The sequence below is a fragment of the Ornithorhynchus anatinus genome, chromosome 18, assembly GCF_004115215.2.
Source record: "Ornithorhynchus anatinus isolate Pmale09 chromosome 18, mOrnAna1.pri.v4, whole genome shotgun sequence".
Lineage (NCBI taxonomy): Eukaryota > Metazoa > Chordata > Mammalia > Monotremata > Ornithorhynchidae > Ornithorhynchus > Ornithorhynchus anatinus.
This window is the reverse complement of record NC_041745.1, coordinates 7,344,116-7,370,204: the sequence shown is the minus strand read 5'-3', so window position 1 is coordinate 7,370,204 and position 26,089 is coordinate 7,344,116. Positions and strand designations below refer to the sequence as shown.

The 26,089-nt window shown below is 45.4% G+C and overlaps 1 protein-coding gene and 1 long non-coding RNA gene across 6 annotated transcripts in view; one reads left to right on the top strand and one right to left on the bottom strand.

Moving 5' to 3' along the window:
- Positions 1-26,089, top strand: part of LOC114805423 — a 98,635-nt gene that overhangs the window by 28,231 nt on the left and 44,315 nt on the right. The gene's annotated exons all lie outside the window — the stretch shown is intronic.
- Positions 1-26,089, bottom strand: part of PDE9A (phosphodiesterase 9A) — a 58,509-nt gene that overhangs the window by 18,313 nt on the left and 14,107 nt on the right. For 3 of the 5 annotated variants that reach the window (XM_029046511.2, XM_029046512.2, XM_029046513.2), the window contains exons 3-7: positions 24,235-24,312; positions 23,624-23,667; positions 13,765-13,819; positions 12,693-12,763; positions 4,759-4,843 (exon numbers count right to left, since the gene is read on the bottom strand). In XM_029046511.2, coding sequence (XP_028902344.1) covers positions 4,759-4,843; positions 12,693-12,763; positions 13,765-13,819; positions 23,624-23,667; positions 24,235-24,312 — 333 coding nt within the window. Of the gene's footprint in view, positions 1-4,758; positions 4,844-11,730; positions 12,007-12,692; positions 12,764-13,764; positions 13,820-17,084; positions 17,104-23,623; positions 23,668-24,234; positions 24,313-26,089 lie in introns of those variants that run through there. The other 2 variants (XM_029046516.1, XM_029046515.2) reach the window with 2 other exon arrangements.

The following is a 26,089-nucleotide window of genomic DNA, read 5'->3' as shown; positions in this document are numbered from 1 at the left end:
CCCTGGAATCACTGTGGGTTCTTGGGTCACCCCAGAATTGTTAATCAGTGTGGCCTAATTTGAAGAACATGAGACCAGGAATCTCGACTCTGCCACTGACCTGCACTGTGACTTCGGACAAGTCACTTAACTGCTCTAGACTTCAGTTTCCTCATCTGTAAAATGGAGGATGTTAGAACTGGTATTTGTTAAGCGCTTACTATGTGCAGAGCACTGTTCTAAGCGCTGGGGTAGACACAGGGGAATCAGGTTGTCCCATGTGGGGCTCACAGTCTTAATCCCCATTTTACAGATGAGGTAACTGAGGCACAGAGAAGTGAAGTGACTTGCCCACAGTCACCCAGCTGACAAGTGGCAGAGCCGGGATTCGAACCCACGACCTCCGACTCCAAAGCCCGTGCTCTTTCCACTGAGCCACGCTGCTTCTCCGAGTGTGAGCCTTGTGGGAGATGGGGGCTGGATCCAAGCTGAATACCCTGTATCTGGGGGCATATTTAAGTACCTAATAAATGCCGTATTTATTATTATTATTATTATTGTTCTAATCAAGACAAGTTTAGGTGTGCAAGTGGTGGCGCTAGAGAGATGCCTTACCGTTGCATCTCCCCGGTCTGGAGCTGCCTGGGAAGGTCCAGTTCTATGCTGATCCTCTTGTCCTGAAGGAACAAGACCCCTGCTCTGCTTCTTCGCAGAGGGATCACATGGGACCGTGAATGGGGACAGGCTGCCTGCAGCAAGCTAACTAACCCAGGGGGGCTTTGGTTCTGATCTCTTATGATTTTTGTGTTGTACTCTCCCAACTGTTTAGTACAGTGCTCTCCACATAGTAAGTGCTCAATAAATACTACTGATTGATTGGTTGATTTTGAGCTTTAGGCAGACCTTTTCACCCTGGAGGAAAAATGGGATTGTTTTGTAAGACAAAAACATAAGGGCTGGGCCCAGATCTTCCCCAAGAGGCAGGGCCTGATTCAAAGCAAAGTTGAAAGACGCTAACCTCCTTTGTGTCCCAGTTAATTGTAAGCTCTCTGAGGCCTCTGACCTCCAACAAGATTTGCTGAGGCAGAGTTCTAAAGGCCTCCCAGGGTCTGAAGAGCCAGCACAATTTAACAGCCTGGCAACCAGGTGACAGAGGTCGCTGAGAGGTTCCCGGCAAACTTCTAGCCCCAGATGAACAAAATAGGATGTTCCACTAATATCTGAGCCACCGTCCTGGGGCCCAGCTTTCACATTTATAGGGTAAGCGTTCAATAAATACTATCGAATGAATGAATTTGCAGGGAAAATTAGAAAAAGACTTATGTGGATTCAATACCTCTTTGCCTTCTAAGAGTTCTACAGGGATCCGTATGGGCATTATCTCTCCTTTCAGGTTCGACATCTCCACAGCTGTGGCCATGCTGGCGGCCCCACACTTTGGAGTCATTTGTTTGCTTAGCAACTCAGCTGAACGGGTGTTCTGATAGCAAGTCGACCCTGGCCTCTGCACGAAGCCTGGGCCTCGGTTACCAAGGGAACAGCCAGTTACCCCTAACAACGGCGCAGCCCTCTCAGGGATCCTCTCCTGCTCTTGTTTTTATTTTTGTTTCCATTTTAGGGCGGCCCTCACCTTGGGCTGAAGCGAAAAGTGCAGTGGTTTCTCAGGGGGAGAGTAACTTGGTGCCTTTCCCTCCTCCAGTAGGGGCAACTCTTGTGCCTCCAGGGGTGGGGAGGAGATGGCGATAATCGTGGTATCTGTTCAGTGCTTTTTTTTGTGCTAAACATTGGGGTAAATTCAATATAATCCTCTCTGAGGCATCCCTCCTCGGAATAGCTCACAATCTAAGGCTGAGGGAAAACAGGGGCTTTAATCCCCATTTTGTGGATGAGGCACAGAGTAGTCAAGTGACTCGCTCAAGGTCACATGGCAGGGAAGTGGAGGAACAGGGATTAGAACCCATGTCTCCTGATTCCCAATCCTGTGCTCTTTCCACTAAACCGTGTTGGGATGGAAGGACTTATTTTGGTGGTACTGAGAACCAGTCTAAGGATAGGCCATGAACCCTGTTATCAATAAAAACCCAGAACAAGAAGCCCTTAGTACAGTGCTCTGCACAGGGTAAGTGCTCAGTAAGGTACCACTGATTAATTGACTGACAGAAAGCTCCAGGCCTTGATGTTCAGAGAGAGTTGCTCAGATACGCTGTTGTTGAAATGCCTTTCTCCCTCCCCGAATTCTGGTATGTGCCCAGGAAGCCAGTGGCTTGATAAAAATGAGAGTGTGGAGAAAATAAATATTCCTCCTCTTACCCACTCCCCAGCTTTTGTGATGCCTCTTGTATTGCAGGAACTGATTCATTTGTCTTGCCACACTCTGGCAAGCCTCTAGTACACTGCACAATACCAAGTGGGCACTCGATAAATACTACTCCTAATTTGGCTATAACCAACTATATTGCTTTCTCCCCCCGCGCCCCCCTCAGTCCCAGTATATATAAATACTTTGTGTCAGCTTGTCTCCCCATTATTTTGTTAAGTCCCCCTGTGTCTAACATGTAGTGTACACTCACAAAAGCTTTGTACAGTGTGCTGCACTTGAGGTGCTCAGTTGATGCTATTGATGCTGGTGAAAAAGCGGCTTTTCTAATCACAGTTTGGGCCAGGTGGTGCCTGATATCCTGGGGCCATTCAATGGGAGGGGGCCTCTTTCCCTCTGATTCGGCCTCAGGGAGGTTCTGTCCCAAATGGACACAATCTGTGCTCTCCACTGTGCCCTGATGGACCTAATGCCCAAGATTCTTTACATTATGTCTGAGGGCTCTCCTGCTGGACATTTCTATTTATAATAGTTATCCTTCCAAAGGAGTCAAGATTGGCCCAGAGGAAATCTTAGAGCAAGGGTGCAGTCTGAAAGACCAACCTATTATGCATGTCTTTGGAGTTTGGAGTGTGGCAGCTGTAATGTTCTTTATAGGCCCATTTTCCACAAGAGCATAGCGTTCAGGAACATTTGATTACTTTTATACCAGAGTTCCTGTAAATCTCAACTCAGCTTCTGAAATGTCTGGCTCTTTGATGGTATCTCCCAGGCGCTTGGTACTGGGCTCTGCCACAAGTAAGTGTTTAATAGATACTGTTTATTGATTGATTCCTTGCGGGCAGGAAATGTGTCGACCAACTCTGTTGTATTGTACTCTTCCAAGCGCTTAGTATAATGCTCTGCACAGAGAAAGTGCTCAATAAATATGATTCATTTAAGAGGAACAGGTTAGACCTGATTCTGAAAAGGCATCTGAATTTTGGGAAAGCCACCGAACTTAGTGAATTCAGTCTTGGGCTGAGAATTGGGAAGGATCCCAGGAAAGCTTATCTAGATGGTGTCTAGAACCAAAACGGTGCATGAGCACAGTGAGCACACACACTGAGCACGAGCTTTTCTGCCCCGGTTGGCAAACTGAGAATGTAGGCGGGATCTGGCCAGGGTGGGGGCGGAGGGAGAAACAGAAATTAGTGATGACCATCTCAAAAGAAACAAGCCAGAGATCGCTCTTTGAAAAGTTAAAATGCTGTCCAGCACGAAAAGGAAATGAACACTGGACCTTTTCAGAATTTCCAGAGACAGTTCCTGTGACCAAGTTAGAAGTTCTCTGCCTGTTATGATTCCATAGGGAAACTTAACCCTGAAGGACAATCACTATATAGACTTGTCATAGGATCATGCTGCTTGTCATTTCATCCTGTCAACTGTTGTCTTCCCTGTTACCCCATTAAATGAGTTTTCCACAGATTATGTAAAAGCAGGAAAAATTGCCTTTGTAATCTGGTTTTGGGAAATTTATTCTTGGACCTCATTAATACAAATGAAATTTATAAGCTGCAACAGTGCAGGAAATATACAATCCGTGGCTTAGGCTGGGAACATTTCTACCAGCTCTGTTACATTGAGCTCTCCCAAGTAACTCTCCCACACAGTAAGCCCTCAGATACAACTATTTCAGAGGGTAGATTAAAGTATGAACGTGTACTAACCGTTTTGCCAATCCCACAAAATTAGAGACAAATTCTGGCACACAGAAAATGTCTTCATCCTTCATCTGGAGTGCCTGAAAGTTTTTTTCATACTTCTTATGATCATCACAGTGATTATTTAGACAGGTTTTGACTACCCACACAAAGGATGTCTGATAATGCCACAAGTATATTATAGATACTATGACTACTACTACAATAAAATGTATCTTAAATAAATAATGGCTGCCCTAAGTTTGTTTACAGCTAGTACAAACTTGGCAACATGAAAAGGGATTCCCACGTTTCCACGGGGGTTTTCCGCCCACAATACGCAGCCGCAGGAAGGGGTTGTGTTCAGATCTACGGTACCGCTTTTTCTCTGGAATAGTCTCGAGTTACATTATTTCAAAATGGACCTAAGTCTCACTACAGAATGTGAGGATCGCTCATTAGTCAGATGTTTTCCCTCTAGCATTCTCTTCCTGATATGCAACATCCCTTACTGCTGACCGAAACAGTACTCATAAATCGCGTTGGGGGAGGAAGGGGGTGTCTCAGACCCATGGAGGTCCCCTCTAATTCTTGGGCTGCCGTAAATTCTCAAAAAAAAAAAGACATCTACATGAAAATCAGAGCGCCGCTTCCCGCTCCCTGGTTTGAAATTCATTTCCCCTGAATTCAAATAAGCACCACGCTGCTTTGGAGAGGGAAAGACTCCCTTCTGCGAGGTGAAGGTTGAACCCCGAGGAGGGAGAAATGAAAACTTACCTGGTGTTTCTCGCAGCCATCTCTTCCCTCATCTTTTTAATGTCACTTTTGCATTTCTCAATCTCCACTACTTTCAGTCCTTCCACTGGCAACAAAAGAAAAACAAGAAGGGTGTTACCATGGAGAAATTTGAAGGGTCTCATTTCAGTAACTGAGCCGAATGTCAAAAGGATGGAGATTGTGTATGTGTGTATGTATGTGTGTATGATCAGGGCGTTCGACAGGTCTCCAGAACGGAGGCAGGCTGCAGGCAGGCAAAAGAGCAAGCATTTTGTGGCGCAGCGGGGCGATCCTTGCAGTTGCTTGCTAGCATTTCAGCTCCACATACTGCAGGCATGCTGTGTTGCCAATTTGGAACTATTATGACCTAAAACCTCCATCCAGGCGGTCCCGAAGGAATTGAAAAAAAAAAACAAACCCCTCCCTTCCCCTTCCTCCCCAAGATCGAGGTTACTGACAAAGAGGTCTGTTTGGGAGAGAGAAAAACGTGGGCCCCCTCGGCCCATTCAAATAGATGGGTGGGTCCAGACGATTAAAGTCTCTTGAAGATTAAAGCTTTTCCCCGGAAAAGAAGGCTACCCCCCCCCACAGAGCTACTTTCCTCCGAAGGAGGCCATGCGGGCCTCTGTTCTGTCGACGCCTGTGGTTTATGCCTGTCGCCGGGGGTCGGGGAAAACCTGCCCCCCACCGTGGGATTTCGGGCCTGGACGGGGGTCGGTCTTGGGACAGAAGATCAGAAAGCAGAGGCCGCCCCGCCTCCTCCCCCTCCCCGCTTCGGAGAGGCCGAGGATGGGCAGGGCCCCATTTCTTTGGGCCCCTTTATCGGTCACACCGGGGTCACTTCCCAACAGTTTGTTTACCGCCCAGGCCGCTGGTGCAGACTGGTCCATGTTCGGGAAACGGCGGGGGAACGTGGAATTACCTAATCAGTTTGTATTCAGTGACTTAACAGCATCCTCCTCCTCCTCCCTGCCCCCTTTCCTCTTCTCCCCTTAGGGCAGAGCTTGCAAACATCAACCCCGCCCCCCCAGCACCGGCAACTACGGGGCAGATCACGCTTGGTCTTCACCGGGCTAACGAATGCTTACTGTGTGCAGAGCACTGTATTGAGCTCCTGGGAGAGTGCAGTACAATGGAGTTGGCAGGCACAATCTCATTTTCCGCTTCAACGCATCGAGACGTGCCCCCTTGAAGTGTCCTTGGCTTTAAGGCACTCAGCCAGCTCTCGTCCAGCTCCCATTCCAGCTCATGACTTACACTTACCTCCTACTTTCTTCTCATGCCGCCCCCCCCCCGCCTCACTCACACCTTCCTTCCCTTCACATTTAATAGAGCACTGCTCTCCCCACCTTCAAAGCCCTTCTAAAACCACATCTCCTCCAGGGAGTCTTCCCTGACTAACCTCCCATCTCACCACCATATTCCCCCCATTACTCTGTTACCTTTGCAATTGAGTCCTGACCCCCATCTATAGCAGTATATACATATCCTTAATCTCTGTTGCTTCCCCTTACCTGTAATGAATCCCTAACTAAATTACAAACTCACTAAGGGCAGGGATCCTGTCTACTAACTCAGTTGTGCTGTGTCAAACGCTTAGTTGGTCTCAGGTTCCCCGGGCGGGTGACAGTCCATTGGGCAGGTTTCCGGCCACTCCAACAGAAGCCCGTAGATCTCTCTGAGGCCTCTCAAACTGCCGATGGAGTTGGGAGGACATGGAGGAGGACAGGAACAAAGCGAGTGGCAAAACCCCTGGGATTTTGTCAGGCCTGTAGAGTGCCCATGGGCAGAGATGACTCCTGGGATGCGCTCAATGGTGGGGGGCAAAGTTGATTCCTGAAAACGGCCCATTCACTGTGCCCATGAGTTGCTCACTGAATGTGTAGCTAGTTCGGGGAAGCAAGGAGGGCAGCAGAAACTTTTTAAGGACAAAGTAATATAAAGCCTGCTACAATACTGCATCCCAGCTGAAAACTGGGAGTCAGATGCTAGGATAGAACAATGTTGGGCACTGTTTCTTGGGTTTGTTTGGGTTTTTTTATGGTATTTGTTAAGCGCTTACTATATGCCAGACAGTGTACTAAGGGCCGAGGTAGATACAAGTTAATCAGGTTGGACATAGTATGTCCCACGTAGACTCACAGCCTTAATCCCCATTTTACAGATGAAGTAAGAGGTACAGAGAGGCCAAGTGACTTGCCAACGTCACACAGCAGACCGAGGCAGAGCCAGGTTTAGAACCCAGGTCCTCTGACTCCCAGGCCCATGTTCTATCCACTAGGCCATGCTGCTTCTCATGAGAAGCATACAGGAGACCTTGAAGCAAGGACAAGCACAAATTCTGTAATTTCGACCTAAATACTGCATGGTGCAAAAATCACCCCAGTTCCCATTAGAAAGGCAAATACCTTTGATGGTTACACCACAGGGTCACACTATCCCCCTGAACAGTGTGACCCGATTAAGCACATTCAGCACTCTGGCTCTGGACAGACTCATGGGAATCACGGATCGAGGCTGATATGGTAAAAAAAGGCCCTATGAAAAAATGGGGATCCTTTCAACTTTGGGAGCACCACATTTACCCTAATCTTTAATTTTATGAAAAAAAAGTTCTGGAAATTGCATAAAAACTCCAGAAATCTCCCACTGACCCTATGTTCATGCTGTTCGCCGGCTCGGAATTCCTTCACCCTTACAAATCTGCCAGACCATGGCTCTCATTCGTTCATTCATAGTCATTGAGTAATTACTGTGTACAGATCACCGTACTAAACATTTGGGAGAGTACAATACAACAATAAACAGTCACATTCCCTGCTTCTGACAAGCTTACAATCTAGAAGGGAGATAAACATCAATGCAAATAAAATTACGGATAAGTAATTTTCAGCACAGTACATAAGTGCTGAGGAGCTGGGCAAAGGAAAGAGCAAAGTGAGCAAGTCAGGGCAACACAGAAGGGAGCGGGAGATGAGGAAAGCCAGGGCTTAAGCTGGGAAGGTCTCTTGGAGGAGATGTGCCTTCTATAAGGCTTTGAAGGGGGGGAGAGTAATTGGCTCTCCTACCTTTAAAGCTCTCCTAAAATTACACCTCCAGAAAGTTCCAGAATGTATATTTAATTATATCTTCTTGCTCCTACTATTGGGAAATCATTTTGCTTGTCTGCCTTCCCCATTAGATAATAAGCTCCTTGAGGACAAGGAACAGATGTCAAGCCCCTAGAACACCATGCTTGGTGCTCAATCAATCCCACTGATTGATTCAGAGCGGAAATAAGAATTCACTAGACCCTCTAACTCTGAGAAGCAGCATGAGCTAGTGGAAAGAGCCCAGGCCTGGGAGGACCTGGGTGCTAATCCTGGTTCCACCAACTGTCTGCTGTATAATTTTGGGCAAGCCACCTAAGTTCTCAGTGCCTCAGTTGCCTCATCCATAAATAGAAATTGAATCCCTGTTCTCCCTCCTACTTTTACTGTGAGCCCTATTTGGAACAGGGACTGGGTCCCACCTGATTGATTTGTATCTACTCAAGTGCTTGACAGAGAGCCCTTAACAAATACCATTAAAAAGACCCCCACAAAAACAACAATAAAAAAACCCTTTTGAGCGACAGAAGACTCTTAAAGCACTCCAAAACTAAGGTAATGACTAGCCCATTCCTCCCCACTTCAGTTTGCTGCTAGGGCTCCTCAGCCATCAGATTTGGACCATCTCTCCCTAATTCCCACCCGATCTAAAAGGCTCTCATAGGCTATAGCCGTGGAGCCAGAGCATCATTTGGGTTTGTTAACTCACAGCTGTGGCAACATTTTTTTTTTGGTATTTATTAAGTTCTTGCTATGAGCCAGACACTGTACTAAGAACTGGAGTAGATACAAGCTAATCAGGTTGGACACGGTCCATGTCCTACATAAGGCTCATAGTCTTAATCCCCATTTTACGGATGAGATAACAGGCACAGAGAGGTCCAGTGACTTGGCCAAGGTCACAGCAGACAAGCAGCGGATCTGGGTTTAGAACCCAGGTCCTCTGACTTCCCAGGCCTGTGCTCTTTCCATTAGACCATGCTGCTTCTCTGGTAATCTGCTAATATGTTTTTTACCCCTCTAGTTTGGTCTTGGAATTAAATTTTTTGAGGCTGTGCAAGTCACAAGTAGCCCTGGAGGGAAATCTTTCTGATAGTCTTCAACCAGAGGAAAGCCTTCAAGTGAGATCCTCAGTGGTTTTTGTTGTCTGATGGAGAGTTCCCAAAGAATTTCAGTTGCAAGTCTCCTTCCTTATCAGATACATTCTGGCTCAGAAGGAGCAAACTTTGAGGGTATGCATAAGGAGAGTCCTCAAAAGAAATGCACAGCAAGGGAAACAACTCTCCCCACCTAGTGGGAAGAGAATGGGAGAGCTGGGAGCCAGAAGACCTGGGTTCTAATCCTGGATCCATCGTATGTCTTCTGGGTGACCTCGGGCAAGTCCGTCACTTCTCTGGGCCTCAATTCCTTCATCTGCAAAATGGGGAATCAAAACCTGTTCTCCCTCCTGCTTAGACTGTGAGCCCCATATGGGACCCAATTGCCTTGTATCTATCCCAGCGCCTGTACAGTGCTTAGCATATAGTAAGTGTTGAACAGATACATTTATTATTATTATTATCGTTATTAATGCTACCAGTCAATAGTATGTGTGCAGAGCACTGTAGTATGAGCTTGAGAGGGTACAGAGGAATTAGTAGGCATGATTCCTGCCCTTGAAGGTAATGGGAGGAAAATCTTCTTTAACATATTTCCTCTCTCTCTTCCACCACTCTAATTGAATTGAGAGAGGAAAGGCAAACCTAGAAGACATGTATTTGCTAATCTGAGTTTCTGAGAAACTCTTCAACTGGGATCACTTTTTCCTGCTATTTGTGTTTTATTCTGAAAGCATAGCACTAAGCAAAGGGAGGCTTTAGTTAGCTGACCTTTGCCCTGTTACTATAGAGCCATTAAAACATCATTATTTTGGTGTGAATACATTCAACACACAAGGAAGGAAGTACAGGAATGCAAATATCCCTGTTTTGTTTGAATCCCCTATCAGGAAATAGTGGGTTTTCTTTCTATAGGACAATCTTTGGTCCAAGATAATTCAGAAATTCTCTAAAAGAAAGACTAAAGTGGCCTTTTTTTCCCAGAAAACTATACAGAAGAGGCATAAACACTAAAGGCATATAGAGTTGTGGACAGTGCTTTCCTCTCCTACCCCTCCAAAACCAGTCTTGGAACTGTTAACTTTTGGGTGTGAGAATTTTCCCTACTGTTGGTTCTCAGAAATCAGAGTTGGGGTGGGGGTGGGGGTGTTTGCACACTTGTGAGTGCCTGAACAGCTGTTTGGGGCAGGGGAGGGTTGCTCTTTAAAAATAACCCGGCAAAAATCTTCCTCCCGCTACTCTGTTTTTCCACAGGCTCTCCTGCTGTTGACTGTTGAGTTATCCAGGCTCCTCCTTTGTGGTTTCACCTCCTGCTGGAGGGAACAATATCCTTTCATCTCCCCCTTAGGGGCAAAAAGCCCTAGGAATGTATAATATATATATATTAGAGGCTGTGCCTACTGAAAAGGTCACCCATAATGCATCAAGGCCAGAAGGCTTCCACAGATGTTTTTTACATAATTCTAGCTATCATTATTGCCATCTTAATTGTAGCTAGAGAGAAAGGCAGGGTTTTTCAGTGGGCAGAAAGGTGCATATAAGTAATTCTGAAATCCTGTTCCTCTAGCCATGGTACTCTACTGATCTTCGTTTTTGTTTTCATGTTCTCTTAGCGTTTTATTTCATCTCTCCTTATGCATCTGTCACCAGTCCCCTCACCTCCTTTTTATTTTTAGTGTGGGAGAACCCTTATGGACGGGGACTGAGTCTAATTCCCATCTTTGTACCTTTCCCAGTGCTTAGTATAGTTCTCTGCACACAGTAAGCGCCAAATACTATTATTCCTACTCCTAACAGAGGATATTGGGGGAAAACGTGTATGTGTGTCTGGTGAGAGGGAGTAAAAAGTTGCCAGAATTCCTGAAAAAGGAATGGGAACTTAATTTTCACTAAAATGAAGATATTAGCGTGTGGGTACGTATCTATCTCCATACAGAAATATGGTATATGCAAATACAGGTGTGTATATGGATGCTACCTGTATTTGGGGATTATGAAGTCTCTTGTCAGGAATGATGGGTGAGCTGTAGTCCTGAACTGTCATGAGACTGTGAGCCCTATGTGGGACAGGGTCTGTGACCAATCATTCATTCATTCATTCAATTGTATTTACTGAGCGCTTACTGTGTGCAGAGCACTGTATTAGGCGCTTGGAAAGTTCAGTTCAGCAATAAAGAGAGACAGTCCCTGCCCACACCAGGTAATCTTATTAGCACATAGAACAGTGCTTGGCACATAGTAAACACTCAACAAATACCATCGTTATTATTAGCCCTTTACCATGGGCACGTGTGGCCCAGATTAGCCAGCTACAGGGAGGAGGACCAGGACTAGAGCCCAGGTTTCCTGATTCCCAGAGCAGTGTTCTTTCCATTAGATCAACAGCAGGACTCCAATAAGTTGGAAATTTACTTATATCTGTCTCCCCATCTAGACTGTAAGCTCCTTGAGGGCAGGGAACTTGCCTATCAACTCTGTTGTATTGTACTCTCCCCAGTGTTCAGTACAGAACTCTGCACACCATAAGTGCTCAATCAATACCATTAGAAAAAAAATGAAGGTATCTAGGAGGTGCATAGTTATACATACAAGCAAGTAGGTGATTTTCTGTTCTGCATATGGAAATACCAAAATATATTAGAGTCAGAGTAATGTACTAGGTGTATTTTGGGATGGTTGCCCTCACTTCTGGGCCTTAGCTCTCAGCATCAAAGAGTGAGCGGGTTCCTGGTTGAGATGCTACTCTATTTTCAGATGGGAAAGAAGGAAAAAAAAAGAATACTCACCTCGCTGCCCTGGAGGCCAGAAGCAGTAGGTAGAAGCTGGGGTCAGCTGGCATCCCAGAGCTTGGGCCAGTTCTAGGGCAGCTCCCTGACAGGGCTGAAGGGACAGATGTTGGGGAACCAGCATCTGCCCACAATCCGTATGGCTGCCCTACTATTCTCTCACTGCCCAGGACAATGCCTGTCTCGACCACCTGCACGCGCCGCAGAATAGTCAGTCCTCTGGTGGCTCCCTGAGGTCTCTTCCTTAGATCTCCACACACACTTATGACCTGGGTAGAAGCCTCCTCTTACTGAGAGTCCCTGACTTTTACAAGCTACATTTGATTCACTATTTACTCCAAACAGTATCCCCCGTAATTAAAAGTGACCTTGGATGGGGGGGGAAGGGGCAGGCATAGACATCAAGCCAGCTCTGTGACGCAGTGACCTTGAATGCTGTCGTATTTGGTTTTCAATTTGCTTACGTTCTAATTCTCCCAATGTGTGCTCTCATTAGTGCCCAGCACGTGTGCACGCTTGGGTGAGCCCTTGACATTTGCAAAAAAGCTTTTCAAATTTCCTAATTGTTTAGCTATCTCTCGTGGCAGTCCTGTGAGGTAAGCAGAATGCAAGCCGTATTCACCCATTTTATAGAAACAAGACTGGTTCTCTTCCAGTGGGTATTGGAGCAATAGCTTAGTCTTGATTTGAGGTCTGACCTCTAGTCCATTGCAAATTTAGACGGTAGAGTTGTTTTCTGATTGGCAAACAAAGGGCGATGATTGGAATAGAGAGGCTTCAGTAGGACAGAATGTAGGTGATTAAAAGTCCTATTCACCGCTGTTCAAAATGGTACTTGGTAAAAGCAGAAACCCACTATAGGGAGTTCGTAAGCACAGATTGGCAACTCTTCCACACTAATCAACCTCAGGAAGCTGTCCCCTCTGCTGTTCTGAATTTCAGTGGGGAAAAAAAACACTCACATTCAACTCGTTTCTCCAGCATTGCCAAGTGATTAGCGACTTCAGTCTTCAGTTCGTTGATTTTAAAGGCCCTAGGGGGAGAACACCACCAAAAAAAAAACCTTTCAAAACACAAGCATGTAGCTTTCCTAGCTTTGCTGTATATGTTTAGCTAGAATGTCTGCATCTTTCTCTGCTACCCTGGTGGAAGGCACAGAAATCAGAAATGGCTTTGCAGAAAGAACCCAGTATGGATGGACAATTAAAAAAATGGAGCCCTGAGCCAACACAAATCAGAGAAAGAAAAGATAATGGGTTTCGTGTAGAGATGCTGTTTTCCAGCCAAGAATAAAAAGACCCTTTGGCTACCCTTGGTGAGACCTTAGTGGTCTTCGTGCAAGACCTAGACTTTTTTCAACTGGATTCTAATCCCAGCTCTGCCACTTGCCTGTTGTGTGACCTTGGGCAAGTCACATAACTTCTCTTTGCCTGTTTCCTCATCTGTAAAATAGGGATCTAATTTCTCTTCTCCCTCTCCCTCTCCCCTAGACAGTGGGACAGGGACTGGGTCCAACATAGCTATCATGTATCTACCCCAGTGCTTGGAACATAGGAAGTACAGTTCTTGGCACATAGGAAGGATTTAACAAAATATCACAATTTCTATTCTATCCTATCCTTGCCCATAGATATCTGTCTTCCCCATTGAGTCTCACAAGTAGTGTGAGCTGCTGGCCTGGGAACTAGGCTACTGAATTGCAACACTGACAGTCTTGGCTCCCAGAGAATGAATTGAATGTTCATTTGACATTTCAAGGTTAATGTAAACAAGAACCAAAATAAACCCAGCAGCATGAAAAGCAAGCCCAAATCCATGAAGGAACCCATAACAAAATTAAATAATTGATCTAGAGTCCTAGATTTACTCTTCTCATGAAAAAAACTAGCCAGCCCTACTATAAAATTCCTCCTTTAATATAGACATATTAAATATATATATATTTAATATAGACATATTATATATATATATATATATAAATACACACACCCCATTTATATAGTATTCATATGAGTTTGGGTTTAAAGTGCTTACCTTGAGAACTGTTCGGCAAGCTGAGTTAATACACTCTGAAATACTTCTTCTTTTTCTGAAAAACATTAATAGGTTGAGTATAGAATGCGGAAACCTGATCAGGAGACACTCATAAGACCCAAATCCAGCAGACTTCTGGAACACAGAGATCTGTCAACAAATTTTGAATGTTGAAAAACTGAATTTGGATTGGCTTAGCTATTACTGAGCTTCAGTGCAAAATTCTTCTCTGGATGCTGGTGGAACTGGGTAGTCCATTTCTGCTTCTAAATTCACCCCTGTCCCCGAGTTCTCTGGGCCATGATCAGGCAAGCGGTCTGTTGTCCTTTGGATTTGCAGCATTTCCTTCTGTGGGAACTGGCATGGGGTTACGGCATGTGCAGGCTGTAAAGTGGAAGCTGGAGAGCAGTATCTAAGTAAGGGACTTTATCGTGCTGAGTGTGGGGAGCGGGAAGGGGGCATTTTATGTTGGGCAATTAGAGTAGTGATGTGTTCTCTTCAAGACATGTTATAGAAACGTGAGACAAGGTGTTCTCTGGGCAGAGAGTGTTCTCTGGGCAGAGAGGAAGCGGGCTGGAGTCATCAAAGACCAGCCAATCCATGTGATGGCTTGGATCACAGTCTCCGGTTCCCAAAGCTCATTTATGAGTTTCAAGTCCATTTCAGATTAGAGCCTGCCTGGCTGGCTGCTTCCTCCATTATGACCTGCGCTGGATGCCTCAGAGGACAGAGTGGACATGCCCACAATGCTGCACTATCCACACAAGTCCATCCAATGGGGACAGGGGGAGTCCCACCCCACCCCACCCCACCCCCCCGGCTGGTGCTCGATTCAGACCCTGAAACATCAGACCCTGAAACAGTGCTGTGCACTTAGTAAGTGCTCGAAGCAGCGTGGCTCAGTGGAAAGAGCACGGGCTTGGGAGTCAGAGGTCATGAGTTCAAATCCCAGCTCTGCCACTTGTCAGCTGTGTGACTGTGGGCAAGTCAATTAACTTCTCTGTGCCTCAGTTACCTCATCTGTAAAATGGGGATTAACTGTGAGCCTCACATGGGACAACCTTATTACCCTGTATCTACCCCAGCGCTTAGAACAGTTCTCGGCACATAGTAAGCGCTTAACAAATACCAACATTATTAAATACCATTGAACGAATGAACATTAAGGCAGAGAGCCCTCAGGTGTTCCAGATGGTCTTGTGTAAATATCTGATCTGTTATTTTCTGACTCATTTTCCAGGTGGGGTCTTTATCCAAACAACTTTTGAATGTGTCAGGCAGAAATGCTGAAAATGATTTTTGGGTGTGAGAGTTAGTTCTGTAGAAGATCCTCAGAAACAGCGAAGGGCTGAGAGGAGCTCCGATCATTCTGCCTGTTGTTCCTCCTGTACTACAGCCTCCTGGGGGCTGCTGGTGCCTCCAGGGCTGCCAGGCCTCTTGCTCAAGGTTCCAGGTCCCCAGATTTTGCCCACAGGACCTGAGGCTAGATCCCTCCAACAAACTAGGAACTGACTTCTGTCCTTTTCCAAAGTGGCCCAGGAACCTTTAGGCAGCATGCTGACAGATGGGAAAAACTCTTTGGTTTGGTCCCATTTTTTAAGATGGTATGAAAGTGGACCAGCTAACTATTTCAAGAATCTTACTGACCCACAACGTGAATTTTGGAAGCCTCACTTCCAAATGATTAGTATTCATTCACGTATTTATTAAGGTTCTTCTCGTCGGCCAAGCATTATGCTAAATATAACATAACAGAGAAGCACGGCGGCTCAGTGGAAAGAGCCCGGGCTTGGGAGTCAGAGGTCATGGGTGCGAATCCCAGCTCTGCCACTCGTCAGCTGTGTGACTGTGGGCAAGTCACTTCACTTGTCTGTGCCTCAGTGACCTCATCTGTAAAATGGGGAAGAAGACTGTGAGCCCCACGTGGGACAACCTGATTACTCTGTATCTCCCCCAGCGCTTAGAACAGTGCTCTGCACATAGTAAGCGTTTAACAAATACCAACGTTATTATTATTATTATTTAACACTGGGGTAGATGCAAGATAAACAACTCATATGCGATCCCTTGCCCCACAAGGGGTTCACAGTTTAAATCTGGGAAGACAGACACATATCGTAATACAATTTCTCGGAGTCCAACATCTAGGGCAACAGTACTTAAAGGCTGCCAATATCTGCTGATGTTATTTACATTGTCAGAGGCAACCTAATAACATCCCTAAGGATATCCAGGAATGGATTCTTTATGGAAGATTTCAGCCATCTGGACAAAATGTTGCTAACTTAGCCAGGGTCTATAGCAGCAAAGTGAAGAAGTGACTGAGGCAATCAACCAGATAACTCTATTTTAAAAATCCACAATTGTTTCAATTAGTGAGATAGTTTAGATGCCATTGTTTGGGTGCCTAAATTGTCAATCAGTCGTATTTATTGAGCGCTTACTGTATGGAGAACACTGTCCTAAGCCACTTGGGGAAGTACAGTACAAAAGACTTGGTAGAAACGTTCCCTGCCCACAGGGAGCAAAGGCATTACTGACAAATCCATTTTTGCAAATGGGCACAGACAACTCCCTGGATGATGCTTTGCCTACAGAGATTGAACACTAAATACTGGTGACTGCACACTTTCACACACCCACACAAAAATACCAGTTAAGTTCCCAGAGGAAATTTGAGATTCCCCTGTATTTCTAAATCCGGTCTGCTTTCTACTCAGCTTGAGAAGGATTTCATAACCCTAGGGTGAATGTATTTGTCCTCTACTAATCTATGGACGTAAACTATGTTTCCTCTGCTCTGCTGATTTATCAGACTCTACTTCTACATTGTGCAAAGGCATCAAACACCTTTTAAGTGTTGGATAACAAACATTTCTAAAAGGTTTAAGTCGGCCCCATACACCAACAGGCAAAATGTATTTTACACAATGATTTTTGTTCCTTAGTAAGGGTGACATTATCACAAGGCTGAAAGAGTACATTTCCCCAAGCTAAATATTGACTTGGACGTCAGGAGGGTTTAGCTTAGTACAGTGCTCTGCACACAGTAAGCGCTCAATAAATACGATTGAATGAATGAATGGGTAGGTGACTTTAAGCCCCAAGTTTAGGCGAGGCCCCCCAGAGTGAAAGTGCAGATTTACTTCTGTTGCATTTTCAGCTCCCTGCTCATCGAACACGAGGGCAAATAAGATTAGGTCCTTGAAAGATCTCGGGAAGGGTTTTTTTTCCCATTCCAAAAGCAGAGAGCAGACACAAAGCAGGCCTGACAGGGAGCTTCTTATTTAGAATAGCAAGAGAGTGCTGTCTCCACTTACCCTCCACCGGGGCTGAAAGGTCTCAGAGTCCAACACCAAGAATAAACACAGAGCCCTTTCCCTGTGTCTCCTCTTCATCGAGTCTCAATTGCACTGGCGGTGACTTTCCCAGAAGGGAGGAGATCTTATAATTTATCCTATGCCTCTAAAACGCTGTGTACCACTCATGAGACTTCCACCCCCTGTCAAAACTCCCTGAAAGTACTAGGACATTCTAATCCAGGGAGCAGTCATAGGCAATTTGCTGTTTATAGATGCAATAAAAGAGATTTCAAAATGAAAATGTATGCCTTTATAACCCTAGAATGCAGTAAAGATATATGATTAAACAATGGCCAGTCCTTTCCTCTTAAAGAGGTAAAGGTCCATTTCTCTGGTCTGTTTAAAACTAGAAAACAAATGCATTTGTTTCAAGATGCCTACATGTCGCAGGCTCCCAGCTGGTACCCAAACTTTTTTTTTCCTTTCTGTCTGCTAATGTAATCTCCGATTCATAATTTCATAAGCAAAGTCAACTGAAAGAGATGGACGATGAGGCTTTGCAGACTTGGAGTCTCTTTGGGCACATGACCAAGCTATTTAAAGATTGAGAATTCTCAGGCTCAGTTCAGACAGGGTTGGTTTCCTTGATTTTGGGCAGAACAGTATCCTTTTCTAACTCAATCAGCTCTTGCCCTCCTGTCTTACCTTCCTGATTCCCTACTACATCCCCAACTGCACAATCAGCTCCTCTAAAGCCAGCGTACTCACAGTACCTCGATATTTGTCTTGCTGCCGATTTGCCCATGTCCTCCCTCTGCACTGGAACCCCCTTTCCCTTTATATCCGACAGACAATCGCTCTCCCTTCCTTCAAAGCCTTATTCAAATCACAACTCCAAGAGGCCTTCCCCAACAATGCCCACATTTCCCCCCACTCCCTCTGCTTTCTGTATCATCTATACACCTGGATCTGTACCTGTTAAGCATTTGATGTTCACCCCACAGCCCCGATATACATAACGGTAATTTATTTTGTCTGTCTCTCCCTTTAGACTGAAAGCTCCTTGTGAGCAGGGAATGTATCTACCAACTCTATTGAATTGTACTCTCCCAAGTGCCTAATTAAGTGCTGTGCAAGCAGTAAGGACTCAATAAATACCACTGATTGATTTGGGGATAGGGGAAATCTTCCAGGAAGGTCTTTAAGTGATTTAGAAATGTAGAGATTTATTGGTATTGACTTAGGCACTTACTGAATGCCCAAAGTACTTAATAAATACCATTGATTGATTGATGAATGTACATAAGTGTCATGGGATATTGAAGATAAAGGGCCTAATCCTTACTAGAAAAACTGTCTGAGATTTCAGTGACTCCTTGGTATCTGAGAGAATACTATCTGCTAAATAAAGGCTGTGTTTTATATTTGCACCCAAACCTATGTTACACTTTTGAAAACTTAGGCTGGATCTCCACCAGCCAGTTATCCAGAAAATTCAGCCCTCAAATACCCAGGTAGTTCAGAGAAGCTATGTGACCTAGTGGAAAGAGCAAAATTAGAGAACCTGGGTTCTAATCCTGACTCCACCACTTACTAGCAGTGTGGCCTTGGATAAGTCACAACTTTTGTGCATCAGTTTCATAAAATGGGGAATAAATACCTCTTCTCTCTCGGACTTGGCCTTGTGAGCTCCATGTGGGAAACGACTGTGTTCATCCTGATTTTCTGGTACCTACCCCAGTGTTAAGTAGAGTGCTCATCATATAGTAAGTGCTTAGCAAATACCGCAGTTATTATAAATTGATGGAATTAACTGGGTAATTTTCTAGGGCAGACCCAGACTAATTAACTTATTTGGGGCAAGATGTAGTATACCATTCCTCATAAATATCAGGCAAAGTTTGAACCCAGGCATCAGAGCCCCAACATGTTTTAATCCTTTGATTAAGATTAATTAAGGGAATTGGCAGCTATTTGGTGACTCTGTCCCAGGGGCCGTAGCACTGAATCTAAATGCTGTTCTTGTCCCCTTCCCTAGTGCTGGACTAGCCACCTCTGTGGCCTTCATCACGGCAATGTGTGAAGTAAGGATAGGCCCTAGTTCCTCTCACTTCTCCCAGTGGTTTGGGAGCTGATGCTCATGTTTGCTGCTTTCTCTCTCCTAGAGGTTGAAACTGTAAGGCTGAAAAAGTCCCAACTCATGACCACAGAAATGGAGTAAATGTGGGATAGTAGTTATTGGAGAAGTGTTTTTTTTTAATCTTGTGCCTAGTCCAGACAAAGCTGACTCCCTTCAGTCATCATAATTAATGTGATATTTAAGTGCTAACTGCCAGACACTGAACTAAGTGCTGGAGTAGATACAAGATAATCAAGTTGGACACATTCCCAATTCCATATGGGGTTAGCTGTCAGGAGAATAGCTACTGAATCGCTGTTTTACAGATGAGAAAACTAAGGCACAGAGAAGTTAAGTGACTTGGCCAAGGTCACCCAGCGGGCAAGTGGCAGAGTTGGAATTGGCTCAGTGGAAAGAGCACAGGCTTTGGAGTCAGAAGTCATGGGTTCGAATGCCGGATCTGCCACTTGTCAGCTGTGTGACTGTGGGCAAGTCACTTAACTTCTCTGTGCCTCAGTTACCTCATCTGAAAATAGGGATTAAGACTGTGAACCCCACGTGGGACAACCTGATTCCCCTGTGTCTACCCCAGCGCTTAGAACAGTGCTTGGCACATAGTAAGCACTTAACAAATACCAACATTAATTAATTAGGACCCAGGTCTTCTGACTCATAGGCCTGGGTCTCAACATTAGGCCAAGCTGCTTCTCAATATGCTTTCCAGCATTGAGAATGAGACCCAGTGAAGCCCAGAGAACCTACCAAAATGCAAAGGTCTGACTCCCAGGCCTGGGCTCTATCCACTAGGCCATGCTGCTTCTCTGACATCAAAACCTCAGAAGCACAGCAGGAAGTCACATGGTGGGCTGGCGTGACAGGGCCACAGATGGTGTGGCTCATCTCTCCACAGAAAGTCTATGACCTATGAGGTAGAGTCCCTGTCCTCTCCCCCTGGAACAGGCAATGCAAACAGCAGCAACCACGAACACTGGGCATACTCAGGGTGGGAAGGACAACCGGGGACGTGCCTGTGTCTGTCTCTGATCCACATTTGCTCACCCAATTATCACCACTGCCAGCAGGGTCTCCCCTGAGTGACAGAAGTGAGGCCGAAAGGGGCCTAGGCCTTAATTCAATCCTTTATGAGATGGAAAGAGGGACTCTTCTGAAGTGATGTTAGTGATCATTGAGATGTCCTAAATAAGGATATCATGGTCATTTAGCCCTCTGGGAGCACCGGTCCATTCCCAGGGAGATGGAACTCAAAATTTTAATCCCCATGGCATGTTGGGCTATATTAGTTCTCAGCAGGGTTCTCCTATGGAGTTGGAAAGAGAGGGCTGTTTGAGAAACAGGAACAATATTGGTCTGGACCAGCTGAAGGGCGTAGCCTCAGCTAGGGATTTATGAGTCCCAGCCAATGTTGACCTTAGAGGAGCAAATAACCCAGAGGAACTTTTGACCTGCAGGGAGGTCAGGAAGGGCTCCAGAGACAGGGAAAGGCCTCCAGAGAGGCAAGGCCCAGAGAGCAAACTCATCCCTGCCTATCCTCCAGGTCAACCATCACAGATAAAGCCAACTGCCTCATCCCTCAGCCCAGGCCCTCATCAGGGGCAGCATAAGGTCACCTCAACTTTTAGAACCTGTGATTATAGGTCCGAGTCCTGAGGAACCTGAAACCTTTTTGCTTATGTCAGATTTACCGTCGTCTTTGTATTTTTTCAGCGTGACCTATAGGTATGAGCACAGGATCGGGAATCAGGAGACTGGTGTTTCCACCCCAGCCTTGCCACTTGCCTGCTGTGTGCCTCTGAACAAGAAAATTAAGCTGCTCAGTGCCTCAGTTTCTTCATCTGTAAAATGGGGATCAAATACCTGTTCTGCCTTCCCCTTGGGTTGTGAGCCCTTCGTGTCTGAGCTGACTGTACTGTAGCTACCCCAGTACTTAGCAGAGTAGTTATCATACAGTACACACTGTATGCCACAGACATAATAATAATAATCTTGGTATTTGTTAAATGCTTACTATGTGCAGAGCACTGTTCTAAGCGCTGGGGTAGACACAGGGGAATCAGGTTGTCCCACGTGGGGCTCACAGTCTTAATCCCCATTTTACAGATGAGGTAACTGAGGCACAGAGAAGTTAAGTGACTTGCCCACAGTCACACAGCTGCCAAGTGGCAGAGCCGGGATTCGAACTCATCCTCTGACTCCAAAGCCCATGCTCTTTCCACTGAGTCACGTTGCTTCTCTTATGTGTCTGCCACCCCCTTACATGTGTCTGCCACCCCCTTACTGTTGGGATGAGAGCAGCGTGGCCTAGCGGAAAGCGCACGGGCCTGGTATTCAGAAGGACCTGGGTTCTAAAACTGCCACCACCACTTATCTGCTGTGTGATCTTGGGCAAATCACTTAACTTCCCCGGGCCTCAGTTCCATCATCCGTAAAAGGGGGATTTAAGACTGTGAGCCCCATGTGAGACAGGGACTGGATCCTTCCCAATCATCTAAGTATTTCGGCACTTAGAACAGTGCCTGGGGCATAGTAAGTGCTTAACAAATACCACAATGATCATTATGAGAGTACCTTGGGGGGTCAGGAGTGGCATCTGTGAGCTCTGCTAGGGGCTTTTCACAGCACGTACCGGAGGACTAGAGTCCTTGCGAATTAGGAAATGAAGGCCAGCTGTGACCTCCAGGGGCCCTGGCCGTTTCACGTGCGTGTCTTGGCTTCCCGTGCTTGGCTTGGCTCCCCGTTGAGCTCTCTCACCTGGGCCTCGGGGCTTTATTGTACCAGCTCCCGGCGGAGCCAGAAGGACGCCTTTGTGCTATTGTGTCTCTGGAGCACCCCAAGAAGAAACACTAGAAAAGTGCTCATCTCTGAATACAAAAGGCTAATGAGTTGCCCCGCCTGCCAGTCCCAACTTTCTGCTGCCACCATAGTTCGGAGAAACAACGACGCAGCCAAAATTAGCGATGGGACTAAATGCCCCGCAGTCTCGGCAGCCCACCCTTCTCTCCCTTTCCCGTCCACGAGGGCTGGAGGCCGAAGGGACGAGCAGAAACAAGGTCTGTGCGTTTTTACCTTTGTCTTTCCCTCTCCCCTGGTTGCTTGTAGCTTCCCCACCTTCCCCCACTGCTTGGGGATGGGAGACAACCATTAAAGCCCCCCTCTCTGGGTCAGTGGGGACGTGTCGTGGGCGCTGGTGTTGGCTGGCCGACCTCTGACCCCCTTTGGCTTATCAGGAGCCTAGGAATTTGCACCAGTCCGACCCTCCCACCAAGTCCCCAGTTTGGCCTCCGGGCCACGGGCTCTCCAAATTCTGGATGCAGTTTTTACTTTCCAGAAAAGACCTAAAGACATTCCGGCTTGGTCCTGTTGGACGAGACTTAGCAGTTTCAGACACTCATTTTGTGGTCGGCCCGTCTGGTTTTTTAGTAGGCGCCGGTAACAAGGCAGCGAGAGGGACGGGGAGGATACTGAAGTGTTGTTGAGTTGTAACACTGTGATAGCTGCTGTGGGCAGTGCACTTTGGTGAGCAAGTGTATGCTGGCCTGATACAGCAGCCGCTTTGAGCTCTAGAAAACTAGTGTTTTGCATTTTATTAGGGAGGAGAGCATTGTATGGATTCTGTTTGTACACCACCTAATCTTCAGTCCAACATTATGATTGTCATGTATGATTTTTTTATGGTATATGTTAAGTGCTGTGTGTCAGGCACTGTCCTAAAAGATGCAAGTTAATCAGGTTGGACACAGTTCAAGTCCCACATCATAATGAGGATGGTATTTAAGTGCTTACTGTGTGCCACAAACCGTTTTAAGTGGTGGGGTAAATGCAAGGTTTTCAGGTGGGGCTCGCAGTCGTCATCCTCATTTTGCAGATGAAATGCAGAGAAGTTAAGAGACTCGCCCAAGGTCACACAACAAATAAGTGGCAGAGCCAGGCCCATGTTTTATCCCCTGGGCCCCAGTAGCTTCTCATGGGTTGTGGTTATGGATTAATGCTTATGGAATCTTCTAATTCTAGAAAGTGGTCACCACTTTCATATAATTTAAAAAAATTCTCATCACACTTAGCCTCCCTTCTACAATGCTTTGAGTTAATAATGATAATTCTGGCATTTGAAAGGTGTTTACCAAATGCCAAAAACTAGGGTTGATAGAATATTAGAGGATTAGACACAGTCCCTGTCCCACAGTGAGGCTTATTGTCAGAGGGAAGGAGAACAGGTATTTTACCCTCATTTTACAGATGAGGAAACAATCACAGAAAAGTTAGGTGTCTAGCCCAAACTCACACAGCAGACAAGTGGCAGAGCCGGGATTAGAACCCAGGTCTCTTGGCTCCCGGACTCATGCTCTTTCCACTAGGCCTTGTTGCTGGTTTCAAGTGTTTATCAACCATTTTATGGGGAAAATGTTGTTGGGTGTCTTACCTGAAAGTTGTCTGATGGCCACTGGTATCACTTTGTAAGGGGTTCTGTAAAAGAGAGTAAAGTGTGTTACATCAGTTCTAATACAGCTTTCTGGCCCATATGGAATAAGAGGGCAAGAGAGTTTGAGTTAAAAATCTAAAGGTCTTAGCCACCTCACCAGTTCCCCGTTCAGGGCCCACATTCTGAGTGTGTGTGTATACATGGGCGTTTTGATAAGAAACTACGAAATTCAGATTGGGGTGAAGAACCCCAAATGACATTGCCAGATATCCTCCTTAGTAGTTCATTCTCAGAAGTAAATACAGTCTGTTATTGCAGTTTGCAGAATTTCATTATTCTCGATTTGACATTTGAGCTATTTTTCTTCCGTTAGAATGTAATTTTTATTTTTTTGTTTGTCTGGAAAGAGGACGGGCAGGATGAATATAACAGGGTGAAAGCAGAAGCTTCTAATCGTAGACCTTCTCCCCCTAAAAGATTTTGGGGACTCCTAAACTGTTTCTAGCTTCTACCTTTTCCCAGTGATGTTTAAAAGGGAGGGGAAAATGAACAGAAGGCAGTGAGGAGCCAGCTCTCCTTGGCATGGGAAGTCTCAGCATGATGATCATTACCTCTCCGAATTTGCTGGCATCGTTGGGTCAATAGAGACCATGGCATCATCTGTGGTCAAGAGCGAGATAGTTGTGTTCCTGAAAGATGCATTCCACACATTAAAAAACCTCTCAGAATTCTGACATCCTATGCAGTGTTACTGAACTACCGTAGAGCTTTGGGAGTTCCAGGAATTAGGCCACACTGAATCCAAGAGGAGATCTACTATTTTCTCTCTGTCCTTTACCTACATGAAGTATAGATATTTGTGCAATTCTGTTTCTGCATACATTTAATACAACAGCACGGCATTCTTACAGAAACATTACTGATTGATTTAATATGTGAACCTGAATGAGAAAATGACAGGAATAATTGTCTAACAAATTCTTTAGAGAGTAGTCAGTTTTGAGACAATTTTGAGACAGTTTGTTGGTGAAATCAAGGTTAATATTGTAAGAGATAATAAATCAAAAAGCTCTTTTTCCTCCCAACTCTTTCAGAGTCAATATCTGAAGCAGAATAAATACAGTTTTAAAGGAAACTCAAACACCCCCTGTGAAATGATTGTGTCACTCTGGGAATTAGAGATGTGAGTGAAAAGAAACAGGTGTCTCTAAGTGTACCCGCACTGATCTTTAAAGAAAGCTCATCACTGTCAAAACAAACCTCCTCTCTGCTGTTGCATATGAGTAGTTTGATCTGATGGAGATTTCTGAGTCTGACAGTGCAGATGAACTATCTCTCTATTGTCAAATGAGTGGTTTGTTCTGTGTATGCAGAAAGACTTTGTTAGATTTCCTGCTGATCAATCAGTAGAAAGTGTTCAACGCAGGGGCCTTGTCTCTTGGTTTGGCACTCCCATGGCTTTGGCCTAGCCATGTCTGCTTCACGTCTGTACACTGTTGTTCTGATGGGGTCTTTAGGGGTCAGGATCCTACCATCGTCTGCTGTAAGCACCTTATAGACTGTAGAGCCTGTAGACCATAAGCTCGTAGTGGGCAGGGATCATGGGTCTGTCAACTTCAGAACTCTGCACACAGTAAGCACTTAGTAGGTAACATTGACTGGGGGGTTATCTGCATTTGTAAAGCATCTTGCTGATTATTTTTAGGGTAGGACTGCCTGGTCTCAACATTTCTGTTCATATGTTGTAAATAAAGCTGGTTGAAGGCTACATAATTGGAGGGGAGCTCAGAGTTTCTGCTGGTCTGTTCTGCCTTCTAACCCTGCTGTATAGATAGCTACCTCTTGCTTCACCTTCTTAAAGGAACAGCTGCACATGCTTCAGCAAGGCAAGAATTGCAGAAAGGAGCAAAGTGTTTTCAAAGATTTCTGCCTAGAAAGTGGTTTGATACAAGTGGTATCTTAACCCAATGTAAATTTTTATGAACTTTTCTAGCCCATAGACCATTTAATCTGGAGGGAGTGCCTGCCACCCAAGGAAAGCTAAACCCCAGGGAGATTCTGGGTGAAGAATAGGTTATAGACATGGCAGCTGAAATGTTTCACTTCCTAAACTGCTGTTTTAGATGTTAATGTCCGTTTTTCTGTGACAATTACAACAAACACTTCTTTATAGAAACTGTTTTTTGTTGATTCCACCAAAAAAACAAACTCATGAAAGCTGGGAAGGTAGGCTGCTTCCTAAAAATAAAACCTGGTACTTACCAAAATTTCAATTGGTTTGGAAAATCCTTCAGAATGTAAAAGGCTAGTGCTGGTTACCTGGCTTTATTCGGGAGGTGTCTATGATGGGAGGAGGCTCTGAGCCTAGCATTTGTTTCTGCAATCTGACAACCAGATTTTTTTGGCTACTTTTCTTAGTTATTGTATTAAGCATTTGGCAACCGAGGGCCGGGAATCCCGGAAAGT